We start from the raw sequence: 13,851 nt of genomic DNA on the forward strand, positions 1-13,851 counted from the left end.
AGGAAAACCAAAGTAACCTTTTCTGTTTGTAAAAGATGGGGATTTCTGCTACCTGAAAAGTGAGAGTGAAAGTTGCCAGTTTAGCAGCTCTTCGGCGCTAAGCTGCCGAGATAAGCCACTCTCTAATGTGTGAGCTCAGACTGGGATAAGGTCAGGCTTTGCCAGTTCTACCATGACTGTTTCACACTGTGCTCTGTGAAGACCCATAGGCCCCAATCTGTTACACAGCTAGACGCTGACTGCAAGTCGAGAGGCATTCACGCAGCGTTTGGCACACTGGCACCATAATGAAATTATGTGCAACAAAAGTGTTGCGAGTGCTGGAAAGACCCTTTTCATAATGATTACATTTCTTGGGTTTGTTTGAATGCTGTGGTTTTTACTGAACCAAATCATAAGTAATATGATGACAGTCTGCTGTAGCATCTATTCTGAGCATCACATTACTTTTTCTTTACAAAGCTGTTGACATTTCATTGTATAGATGGGCACACCTTATATGAATTGTAGATCATGCTGTGCCTCCGTTGACTCCGAGCTTGGCTGCATTGCTTTAGCCTGACAGTATGTTAATCATTCTCTGTGAATACATTGCTCAGAGAGGATGATATACGGCACGGCTAAGATAGTTATTGATGGTCCTCTCCGCTGACTAGCAGTGGCAGCTCTAAATCAGCCAGCCCACTGCAGTGTCCACAGTTGCCCTTTGCTGCACACTGAAAACTTTATAAGCTAAACCATCTCATGAAAAATGAGTCTCTTGTCAATACTGATAGAGAAAATAAGTGAATTGGCTCCATTCAGCCCCCTGATAAGGAGCATCAATTTAGCCCAGTGAGTGCTGAATTGTGATTGACAACTGGAGACTGGCACAGCTTGGAGCACATTTAACAGTATTAGAAGCAGCTGTGTGTTATCAAGGCCTCAAATGAGCTTCATGCTACCTGCTATCTATTGTAACTCTGTCAATGGCATCATGTGACAAACTTGCTCTCCTCAGCTGGTTTCAACAGATTTATGGTTAACCTCCTTTTCACTGTGGTCTAATGTGTGACTCCTCACCCGGCCATGGGCCGCAGAGCTCTGGCTGTAGCTGATGTGACTGTTTTTCTACATATCATCCTTATTTTCTTTTGTATCACGTTGTATCCTGCAGTTGTTGTTCTGTTTTTTTGTTGTTGTTGAATAAAAAAAGACAAGACAGCACATAAAATTCAGTGTGAATGTGCTTGGCATGAAGAACAGAGAGTTTCTTCACAGCTAAGGTGTTGACTCAGCTAAACAGTCTGTCACTAGTAGCCGTGTCAGCTAACTTACCTTTTTTACATTAGTGATCATGTTGCATAACTTAAGAACAAGCAGTAAAAAATGTAAACAAAATATTTGTCTTGTGTAACTTTCCTTTTCTAAAATAGTTTTTTTACAAGCCAAGCAGGAATTGTCTTATTTTTAAACAGCACGTGACTTATAACTTAAAACTTTTAAAAAAATGAACCAAAAAACAATAATAACTTAGGAACTAGTCAGTATATTTGTGTTGTTTTTTTTTTGGTGTAATTTTTGAATGCTCCCATCAGTGGTTCTTTACTTGCCCACTTGCCTAGCTACCTTCAGTGTGCCTTTTGGGGTCTCCCTCATGTATAATCCCCACCATAAAAAAAAAAAAAAAACTGTGTGTAGTCAACCATTTATGTAGGGAAACACCATACATAGTGCATCCATCAGCTTCCACATTAGCTACCACCTCCTTCTCTTCTACGATGTGTTGGCGCCCTCCAGGCATCCCTCTACTGGGACCCTTAAAGAGTCCTCTGTGTCTTTTCTGAACATACTGCCAAAGAAAACGTATCAGTCTTTTCTCTCTCCTCATCTCCATTCTGGCAAGAATATAGTGCACCTGCAGTGTTAGCTAGCTAATGCTAATGAGGGTGAGTCTGATCAAAGGCCTGATTAGACTGTGTTTTGAGTATGACATGGCATATTAATGATTCTGCTGCAGGTGTTATAAATGGTATATATTGTAAGTTTCCCAGGGGGTTAAATATGGTTTGAACATTAAATGTAGATTCACTATTACTGCATGTGTTGTATGTTGAATGTGTTTGAACAGGGAGTTGTGGGCAGAGTAGCCTGATGTCTGGTTTTGATTGTACAAATATACCATAGGCCTCAGCTGACTAGATGACCTTCACCCGCTTGGCTAACAAGCTCAGTCTCTTCAGTGCTTGCTGGGCAAACCCAGTTTAAAGTCAGTATATTAGAATAGCAAGCAACAGAAAGAGACACTAATTATTCATTAGAAGCTTAAAATTATAATGCGTCGCCCACCAGATGGACAGTGTCCTTCTTTCCCTGGTTACTTTATGTGAAGTTGTTATGCACCAGAGGCATGTCATACATAATACTGTGTGGGACTCAGTCGAATCCACCCTTTTACCCTTCACCCCAGAAATCACAGAGACAGACCCTCAGTGACGCGATGACATCTGAACTATCAGAATTTGATGTTTATCCAGTCAGAGGTTGGAAAATAACGGCATAATCTTTGCACTTTGACATTCGGGTGGGATATTTTTCCTTCGAGTTTTTTGTGAGAATGACAGCGAGCTGATAATATCTGCCTCCATAGAACATTTTTCAAAGGATGCTGTGATTTTCTGCACTCCAAAATATTACATTATGGCCCTCAGCTCGAGCTGCATGTAATTATTTTCCAGCTGGTCTTCTCACTTGGGGGTGGAACATCTGCCCTTCCCTGACAGTTAACAGGAAACGTATCACAATGGAGAACAGTGTCATCCAACCCAAACCTGTCAATGCTGGTCTGTTTGACATGTGTTTATTAAATCCACCAAAGAAGATTGCAGATCTGTGCATCATTAAGTTATTACAGTCAGTAGTATCAAGACCATTGTTCATACAATTTTTTTTGGTCGGTTAACTATAAGGCTGACTTAATTATCCCCTTGCAGGATAGTCAGTTTACTGTAGTCTAGGCAGCTGATGAGCACCGAGTATGTAGCTTCAGTCAATAAGAAGTAGTCTTATCAGATTTTACAACAAAATTGACCCCTGGTTTGTTCTGTCACTGAACTCAGCTGGGTTTTCTTAGTACCCCTCCATTTTATGAGTTCTTCGCCACTCCCAGTGCTTGTGTGTGTGTGAATAAGATCATTAAGTGTCGGCCCTTAACTTTGCTTCCTCAAACAGAGGGTTTATGAAAACAAGAGAACCAAGCTATCGGTTCATTCTGCTGCAGCCACCAGTGTTAAAACCACAAGGTTTCCTCCCACCATGCCAGCTCCTTTGTGGTCACAGCTCTCTACAGCTGCTGTTCATCCAACAGTGTTTTTCCTGTCTTTGACATAAGAGTTTTGCAGGCGGAGGGGTGTCAACTGAAGGACACAGTTGTCTCGTTGGCCTCAGAGGATCTCAGTGTCATCTCCTGCATTCCCAGGGCCCGGAGAACAGGTTCTATCTCTTTCTGTCGGCACGCTGTTACCTGAGAAGTCAGTGAAGCCCATTGACTGAAGGGTATCGCTGCTCACAATGCTGTTAACCTTTGTACAACTTCATCCTTCATCCTTTCAGCCAAACCTCTACAAAAAACACAACCTATTACAGAGAGCCTGCAGATCATTATTAGCACAGTATGTCATCACTAACTGCCAATTCATGTATAAATCTTATGCATTACTGGCTTTAATTTATAGCAACTAACAGTTCACACAGTTCTCACTCATTGCTGGCTTTTATAAGGTTTGCTATAGCTGTTTACACTCATTACCTTTGGACAGCTTTTCATTAGTGCAGCTTCCACAAGTTAATCAGAGACAAAGGACCTTACAGTGCTTGTGTAATTATCGTATTTTAGGGGTTGAGCTCACATGAAGTGCACTAGACAAAAAAGTGTTGTTAACTTTTATGCATTTTGTGTAATAAAATTGTGTAAATATTTAACATGATATTGTCCCGTTTAGTACGTATTGTCTGCATTAACACAGAGTAAACAAGTGGCTTTGCTCACCTCTTACATACTGTATATAGCCTGGACAGTAGGTCTGTTACTACTCGGGAGGCTGAGTGTCTTGTCAGCCCTTTTCCAAGAAGGTTAGAGTCCACCTGAGATTCTTGCTCACTGTCAAGAATCCTCTGATCTTTTTTTTTTTCCCTCTCCCTCTCCCTCCATCCGTTATGCTCCAGTGACCAGTTAGGCTTATTTGAGCAGATGGAGAGCAGTGAGTCTGACGGCTATAGAGAGGAGGATGACGAGCTCTGATGCCTCTGTGACATGCAGCACGGCATATGAAATGTTCCCCACCCCCAATCAACTCACGCTACCAACAATATTCAAATTAAGTGACATCATTATTTTACAGACTTCCTCTCTGTCTCTCTTACACACACATACACCATTTGCACTGATGAGGCCTGTTTTTTTATTTTTGGTAATTCCATTTCTTGATTGTTTAGTTAAATATGTAATCTTGATGGGTATTAGACACTACATCTTAAAGAGACATTCTTTAATACTGGCCTTTTATTATAGAACAAAGGCCAAAACTATTCCTTACACATTTGATCTGTGTCTGTTCTCTGAGGGATTTCGTGTGAATGTGTGAAAACATGAAGCGAGTCGATGGTTATTTGGCTCAAACTTGTTGTATGAGAAGAGCAGCCTCTCACTGATACACATGACAAACATACTCATGCTTTCTCAACAACAGCACACACTTACACTGACCTTAGCACCCTCCATATGTAGTTTCACTGAGCATTTTCTCCTCCTTCCTGTCTTTCTGAGCTTGCAGGCCAGCCAGCCGTTCAGCAAACCCTCCAACAGAGGAAAAATGAACCATGCAATGGGCCAATATGAGTGCTTTCGGACCCTGACCCTGGGGTACCGGTCTTTGCCATGCTGCTGGTCCTCAATAACAAGAATAGATGTATTGCATAGTCACATTTAGAACTTAAAGAGCAACCCTCTGTTTGTCTGCTTAAAGTGACATTTTTGCCATTTTTAAAAATAACATTTAGCAATCAAGTAGGCTAACAGTTTTTGTCTTTGAGAGGTGTTTTCTAGGTATACGCTCTAATCAGTTCTCGTCAGCTGGCTGCACAGTATCCCTTGGGATTTTTGGCCAGTAGGGTTGTTTTGGTACAGCAGAGCAGTTTCTCATTCCAGCTACCTATACTGAAGCCTGGCCAGTTAGGTTAGCTGATGCTGCCAGCTCAGAGGTAACCCCCAAAGAGTCCAGCGCCTATAACAATGGGAAGAAACCAGCATAGTTTATGTTATCTGGTCACCATGTAAGCGGTGTATGCATTGTGTGTTTTTCAGCCAAGCAAAACTCTGATAACAAAGTAGCCACACCAGTAGTGTTACTTAACCCCAGACAAGCAGACGTTGCCTACACCCACAGCCCCCACTTCTGATGTTGGCTGTTGCAGCTCATGCCAGAGGAGAGAAATGCTGTAGTTTTAAAGGGACTAAGTCAGTGCATGGTCAATCATTACTCCTACCATTAAAGTTTCCTTAAAGTCTGCAGTGTGTGTGAGTGTGTGTGCGCTCATGTGTGTTACTCTTAGTGCTTTAATGTGAATTGAGCAGACATGATTAGCTTAATGCCAGGAGCAAGGAGCATTTAATGAAGTGTTACTTGATTTGAGAGAGAGAGTTTGAGCATCGGATGTGTTCAAGAGACAGTGGCTATCTATATTTTTCATTGTAGATTTAGACACTGGCTACCTGTGAGTTGTAGACTTTTAAGATGTAATCGATCGCTCTTAAAGCACATCTGTATCCAGCTCCTAGTTATGTTATAGACCTCTTAATTTTCAAAGAGCCAGCGTGCCACCTGGGATCCTCAGATACTGCCTTGCTGGTTTTCCCCCATGCCAAGGCTGAGCACTAAAGGCAGTCATGTTTTTGACCCGATCTGCCCGTTATGCATCTTCATTATCTTTGCTTAAATCTCAGGCCAAAGTTAGGTCATCTGAGTCTTTGTCACACACTGCATAATTCCAGCACTCCCCATGAGCTGGACAGCTTCTGGGACTCTTCCAGTTTGCCATGTGTTAGAGGGAGAATCGCAACAGAAGGTGAATCTTAATTGCTGTTATTGTGCCAGGACTCCTCCTGGCCTATATTTGATTATTCAGACCAGACCTCTCTCAATACCACGGTTGAATAAGTACAGGAAATGATAGGGCTTTTTATTACATGAAGAATTTGGGATTTTGTCAGTGCCAGTCGGTTTGTGTGCCACTTATTTCCCCTCATTACTGGAACTATTGCAGCATGAGCCGGTGTGACCGTCAATGTACCTCAGCCTGGCCTCCATCCAGACCATCCCTTTCCTTTCCTAAAAGTCTACATGAGATAATCCCTAAATTCATCCAGGTAGAGATGAGAAAATAACATCCTAAATGAACCTTTTTGAGAAAAATGCGAATTGTCCTGCAAGCTGGAACACCAGTATGAGTTGGCTGAGTGTGTATTCAGTCATGCTTTTGCTTTTTAGTTGAAAGTACAGGAAGTTCACTGGCAAATTGATGAGATTTAAAAATGTAGTCTGAAATTATGCCTTTCTTTCCACCTAAAGCGGTATGAATTTTGGTGGGGGGGGGGTCATTTAGACTGTATCACAGCATCAACAGAGATGGGGTCTTTTACAAATCTCAGCACTTAGGGACTGTGAGATTATTAAATTGAGAGGTAAAGTTGTTTTCTCAACACCTCCAAAAAGTCAGTCATCATTCAAATGATGATTACAGGTGAGGGGGGAAGTTGCGCAGGGTAAGGAAGTGAAGCAATTTGCCTCAGTTTTAAAACAGATGTAATCTGCAAAAGGGGAAACAAGTACAAAGTCAACAGTGATATTAAAGTGTCTCTTTGGAATGAAAGGGACAGCGGATAGCACAGGTAGCAGCTTTAAATTAAAGAAAGACACTTAAAGGACTGTTGGGAAAGAAAGACATTTGCTGAACATTCAGGCGTCTAAAAATAGGTTGGTGAAAGATTTGTAGTGACACTTTTATTCAGCCTTCTGTATCTCTCAAATCTTGACATATGGACACATACAATTAACATGCTGACATAGATCCTTGTGCAGCTGAACAATATTGACAAAATCAAGTATCACTATATATATCAATGAAATGTGACGACTGTTGATTATGACTAACGGTTGATATAATAAACAGAAATTTCTGAGAGAAAATCATCTAATAATTAAGCTTTTATTATTAGAAAAACACTACTTTATTACTCTGTACCACAATATCATGATTCTAGACAAATTCTGTTCTCATATCGCAATATCTCTGTATTTAATGTTAATACCCAGATTCAGATGTAAGTCTCATTTGACAACCGGCTACTATCAATATTAGCAAATGTTCATTCAAGATTTCATTGTCAGTGTTTCCTTTTTTTCCCCTTTTTTTACAGAAATCATTGACAAGAGTGAACTGAAGGCATTCTTCGAGAGCAACTGTTCGCAGATTTATTTTATCTTCTATGAAAATTTCATTACACTGGAAAGCAACTTAAAACAAAAAGGTGAGTGCAACTTTTTTGTGTTTGTTTATTTCTGTAAATTGCACACTCACAGTCAACGGTGGTTCAATAATTAACCCTTTCCCTGCTCTCTATGGTATGTAAAGGTTTATTTTCCTCTGCCCCACATTTACAGAGCAATGAGTATAAGGCCATAGAAAAGTAATTCCTGGTTACGTCCAGTGTATCTGTGTGTTTACCCTGCTTCTAACATTGTCACGGGTGGGGGATCCTCTCCCACTGGGAGTATGCTCTCATGGTAACACAAGTTGATTTGAATAAGTGTTTACAAAACGGCCCATATTATTGATACATTATTGATGAGACTAATGCAGTATACCTCCTGGTTATATGTTTAAAAACTCAAGTACCTTTCCTGTCTTGCAGGGAACAAATCTCAAAGGGAGGAGCTGGACTCTATCCTCTTTATTTTTGAAGTAAGTCATCTTTCTTTTTCTGTGCCGGTGTCTTCATCTCTAATCTCCACTGATAGCTGCTACAGCCTCAACCTGTTTACTGAACTCTGCAACACTGGGGTGGGACCATAGTTTCCATGGTGCTATACTGCAACTCTCACTACTTCCTGAATTTGCCTCAAATAGCCTAGAAATCAATTGGAGGTTTTACAGGAAGGGGAAAAAAAGGCTCAGCTTTCAGATCCTTTCTTGTTTTTACAACCAAGGCGTGTATGCAAATCAGAGGAGGTATGTTCTTTTTTTGGCGTGTGTCTGTGTGCGCAACACGGTCCTGGCTTGATGGCCCCTCCCTCTGTTTTTTAGAGCACTCTTCTGTTGCACATGCAGGTTAAAGTCCCCTACCTTGTTTTCCCACCTGACTGCAAAGGTAGCTCCAGTTTCCAGTACAAACAGTCAGCTCTCCAGTTACATTTGCTCAGGGCAAGGCTGTAAGGATGACAGCAGATCCAAACGAGGTGCAGTCTGTTTGTCCCTCTTTGTATAGTATGTCTTGTCCTAGTTTTTCTGATCACCTGGGAGTGTGTTGGGAGTGTTCCCTGCATTATGTCAAACATAAAGTAAGTCATTCCAGCTAAGAAGGCATAGAAGAGGATCCTTAACTTTGGATTTGGGCCTACTGCCCAATTCATGAGTTTGTTACAGTAGCTGTAGACACCACTGTAGTCTGCCTTTTAGCTATGGATTCCTCATTTGCTAGCCAATCTATTTTTATATTATCATGGTACATTTTGGCTCTGTCTGGGTGATGCATCATGTACTTTGTAGTGCATTTCAGAGCACGCATTACATCCAATTTATTTGATTGTCTGTGTTGGCAATCTTTTTTTAGAGTTTAGACTCTATTATTTGAGTTTGTATCTATGACCTTCTTAACCCGATGTTAGCAATATAATATTGTTCAAAATAAAGTTCTCATTGAGATCGGTTCACCCCATCTGTCTGAATGAAGAGAAATCTAACTAACTAGGTTTTCCTTCAGCTCTTTCCACTCCTCAACAAGATAGTCTCCCTGCCTGTCCACACACATCCAGTCATCTGACCTGTAAATAAAGCCCGGATTCATGCCTTCTACATATTTATGGAGTCATCTTTTCAAAAAAGAACTAATATTGAAAGCAGCTTAACCCTCATTTGTCCCCTTTTAGCCCCTGCCTGTGACGACGTGTGCTTTTACCCGTGTACTGAGAAGATAAGCTTGCTTTGAGTGGAGTGTACAGGACAGATACAGGGTTGCTTTGATCCCGAGCTCTGCTACACTGAGCAGACTTTCTCTTTACGCCGTATTAGATTAGACATGTCGTATTGTATGTGGTTGTGAATATGATATCAATGGATACATTTGTGCTCACAAACATGCACTACTAATATGTATCATGTTATTCCAGAGGTTATATTATGTAACACAGTGACATGACGAATGCAGTAACAGACAGACTGATTTGATATTTCGAGGCAAGTGGATTGTGTATCCTAATCATTTTTTCTGCCACAAACACAGTTAAGTATACCCTATAATGTATTAAAACTGGTGTCATTTCTATCACGACGGCTTCTATCTCAACATCTCCTTGCAGGATAATGCTTATTGTAAACGTGTGTCATTAGTTTTAGTCACAGAAGTCCACCAACCAAAACATAAGCCCTGGCAGCCTTTGTCCAACAAGCCTCAGAGCTGTGTGTACAATAGCTATGAATGGATGGCTGTTGGGACATAAGCCATTTTGCAGCTTTGTGCTTTGTGACACACTTTAATGCTGTATGACAGGTTAAGAAGAACAACACAGCTCAACATCACTGTCCCTCTTTTTCTGTGTAAGAATTTCCCTGGAAAGCCACAGTTAAGCCAGGCAGATAGGGAATATGGTCCCTCGCACTTTCCATCACCTGGGTCCCTCCTTGCATTCAAATCTGGCTGACATATACAGTACATGTCTCCAGTGTGTGTTTGCGTTGAGCTGGCTATGTGGGGATTACGTTGCTGTCATGATGAGGTATGTGACCCCTTTTTCACGGGTTGCTATGGGGGAGTATGGTCCCCCATGCTGAGCCGGTTTGAGTAATGGATATCTAGAGGGGGTAATCTTTTGTCCCTCCCCCTAAACTCTGCTGTAACACTCCACCCCCACCGCCACCAGCAGCCATCGCCATCCCCTTCCAGGATCTCTTTGTGTCTGCTGCCACGAAGGCATCCACCACACAGCTTGTGATGCTGCACCGAAACTGACAGATAAGAGACCTGATCCCTGTGAGAATGCAGTAACATTGCTGTATGTACAGTATAGAAAGTCCACTCTCATACTTAACATCACCTCTTGTTTAATATTGCTCTATTGTAGACCTGTGTGTCCTTTTTGTAACACATAAACCAGACCATAACCACGTAATTTACCATTATAATATAACAGAAAAAGATCTGTGTTCTTTTTTTAAATTATAGGTTCAGTCTCATTGACCTAAAATGAGAAAATATATGTATTTTTCTACGACACACTTAAGTCATCAGTACTAATTGTTTTTAGAAGTTACCTAACGAGTTCATTGGAGACCTGTGTTCAGTGAAGGTGTGACAAGTATTTTTAAGTTAAATACACTTGTATATGGAACTTCTTGTTAGTCAATATCCTAGTAGCAACTGCCTCATGAAGACAAAGGAGGAGCATTCAGACAAATCAGCAATATTTATTAAATAAAATAAGAAAATATCCAATTCTGAATATCTCTAAGACACTATAAGGTCAATCAGAGAAAATGGAAAATACATGGCACCTCTGTCAGTCTGTCTAGAACAGACCATCCTCAAAAACGTAATGAGAATGGAGGGAGGCCACTGGGACGCCTATGGCAACTCTGAAGGAGCTACAGTCCAGACAGCTGAGGTGTATACAACAGCTATTGACTGGGTACTGGACCAGTTGCAGATTAATGGCAGACTAGCAAAGAGAAAACCACGGTTGAGAAAGACATGGCATCTTGCCTAATGTTTTCCAGAAAGCACATGTGCAACTCAAAGTCGATAAAGGTTTTATAGTACGATAAGACCAAAATTGAGGTTTTTTAGTGATCATATTAAGTGCTATATTCGGTGTAAGCCAAACACTACACACCAGAAGACACACATGGGAATGCTTGAACGCACCGAGCCTGAAAGGCTTGTGAATGTGGAGGGTTGAATTCTACAAAAGCACTGCAAATTGGAAGAATGCCCCCAAATGCAAAGCTGAAGCCTAAAACAAACATCTTTATATCTTGTCTGAGTCCAGACTTCAGTCCAATTGAGAACTTGTGTCAGGACTTGAACACTGCTGGTTTGCTCATGGTCCCTGTGCAACTTGACAGAGCTTCAGCAGCTTTGTAAAGATTGAGGAAAAGGTTTTGTGTGCAACTCTGATACAGACCTATCAACATAAATTAAAGTCTGTATTTGCTGCCATAGGGGCCTTAAGTAGATATTGACTTGAAGGGGTCGAATGTTCGTGCAGTCAAATTGTATTTGATGGATTACTTTAAATCCACTGCAAGTTTTACAAACATCAATACTAGGCAGGTGTGTGAAACAATGCCTTTGTCATTTGGTCTATCTCCTTTTGACAGCCGTTTACTATTGAATTGGACTCAAGGTGCATTCTCTAATTGTCTCTTATGTCGCCTCTTGCTGCTGCACAGCAAGCAGATATAAGTACGTGGTGAGAAAGGTACTGCTTTAGACGACCAGTCTGTCTGTGTTCCCGTGTGACTGTAGATGACCCCTCACTGTCTGAAAGCAGTTCAATCCTGGTGCCACTGAGGTTGTGGGACAAGTTAAGGAACAGCTCTGGGACCATCAAAACTCAAAGGGAAGTCTGTGCATATCCACTTCCCTGGACTTTCTCTCCAGGATATAACCCCACCACGACCTCTCGCATGTCATCCGGATCTGAATCAGCATCCTGAATTCCCCTTGTCATCCATTTTGCAAAATCATCTAGATTTGAGACTTGACTGACTGAGTTGCCATGTGGGTAAATTATTAATTCTAGTCAGCCCTTTTCTTTTTATCAAGAACTGTGAATTTAACCTTACTCATGCAATGCATAAGCTGGTGTATTTTGTTTGAAGTGCAAGACCTTTTTTTTTTTTTTGAAAAATCACTTAAAATCTCAACAATGTCTTGGCCAAAACGGCAACACAGTTATCTCACAGAAACCACAACAGATTCAACATACACAGTAAGCAAAGGAATTAAGAAGAGGAAAAAAATTAAACATAAAGAGATTTACCCATTTAAGTCAGGCACTTAACATTTAAAAATGAAGACCAATTAAGGAGGAGTGAGGCATATTATTGTCCACCTGCCATGGCTCATGGCAAACAGACGATTGATTGTGACTGATTTAAATGCCACACACTGAAATGCACCATTAAATGCTGTGTGTGTGTAAATGGTCATTACTAAGTAGGTAATTAATTACACAGTGTCACTGTATCATGCACAGCCATCAATAGTTCTCCTGTCTTTTTTCCCCTTTTTCTGAATGGTATAATAGGCACATATTCTTCTTGATCCACAGCTTTCATGGAATCACTGAAAGTCTGCATGCTGCCTAACATGTTTCTGAGAAATTAACCTAGGGCCATTAGCTAAGTGATTTTTCCCTCTCTCTTTCCTCTTTATGCAGTCCTAGTTATGACTGACAGTTCTCCAGCAGGGGATTTTTGGTTAATGCATGAATGCAAATCTACTGAGTGTAGCTGGGGCCTGCACATGGAACAGGTCGAGTAAATCTTGATGTCTGACGCTGCGCTTTCACCTGTGCTTATGTTTAGTCTTCAAAGCTAGACTGCATTTTACAAATAGTTTGTCACAAGCATGAGTGGTGATCTGTCATCTTTTGATGCATTCCTAATTTTAAAATGTTTGGCATGCAGTTGAGATCCCATTTTCCCCTCAAAACAATTTATGCCTGATCATAAAAGTAATTTCATGATGGACTTAGAGCAAGCCTGCTGCAGCTTTCACATAAAGCAAAGAGGAAAACCTCATGGCTGAGCCAACAGGCATTGGGAAGCCTGGGAAGGAGTTTGATTGCACTCTGCTGCTGCCACCTACTGGCGTCAGAGAATCAAATCATCTCCCAGTGATCCAGATCATAGTCGAGGGTATTTTGGTAAATAATCCCAAAGTAACTTTAAAGCAATGGAGCTCAAAGCCATTTAGGCTTTAAGCTGCATTGTATTAGAGATGTTACATAAGATTTGCATTGTCAGCTTTAATTTTCCAAGGCCTTTACCAACAAATAGTGAGGGCAAGCTAAGAAATTTGGTTAGCATGTAAATAAGTAGCCTGGTTTGGTCCACACTGTTTGGATGTACCTCACGAAGCATTTTAAACAAAGCAGCTGTGTAACTGAAGTCTTTCCATGAGGCTTAGACCCTTCTGTGAACTGATGGTAACACAAGGGTCTCATTGACTTATCCTGCTGAACGCACAGAAGAAACATGATTATTATTTTCTTATTAGCAGATTTGCACTTTAATTCTTTACACTATTTACTGTATTTGACATTCCATGTTTTGCCCATAACTATTGTGACATTTCATTGTTGTGATTTCTGCTCGTACGTCTCATGTTAGTAGGTTTGCCTAATATTAGAAGTTTAGTGCTTTGTGGCTTCAGGAGATTTCATTGTCCTCAGAGGGTTTAATCATCTCCGCGTTGGATCAAAAACCATAACAATATGTAAATGTCTCCATTTCTTCCGAGAGTCCTGCTTGTCTGTCACTGCCGTCAAAAAGCCCTTGTGGACCACCTCTGGGAGAAGTGTATTCTGTGTCATG

General features: G+C 41.0%; 1 protein-coding gene across 2 annotated transcripts in view; it reads left to right on the forward strand.

Moving 5' to 3' along the window:
- The window catches only part of ralgapa2 (Ral GTPase activating protein catalytic subunit alpha 2), a 94,288-nt gene that overhangs the window by 8,114 nt on the left and 72,323 nt on the right, over window positions 1-13,851 (forward strand). For both annotated transcript variants that reach the window (XM_042389012.1, XM_042389013.1), the window contains exons 2-3: window positions 7,454-7,564; window positions 7,949-7,998. In XM_042389012.1, the coding sequence (XP_042244946.1) occupies window positions 7,454-7,564; window positions 7,949-7,998 (161 nt within the window). The remainder of the gene's footprint in view (window positions 1-7,453; window positions 7,565-7,948; window positions 7,999-13,851) is intronic.

Source organism: Thunnus maccoyii, chromosome 16 (assembly GCF_910596095.1).
Source record: "Thunnus maccoyii chromosome 16, fThuMac1.1, whole genome shotgun sequence".
Classification (NCBI taxonomy): domain Eukaryota; kingdom Metazoa; phylum Chordata; class Actinopteri; order Scombriformes; family Scombridae; genus Thunnus; species Thunnus maccoyii.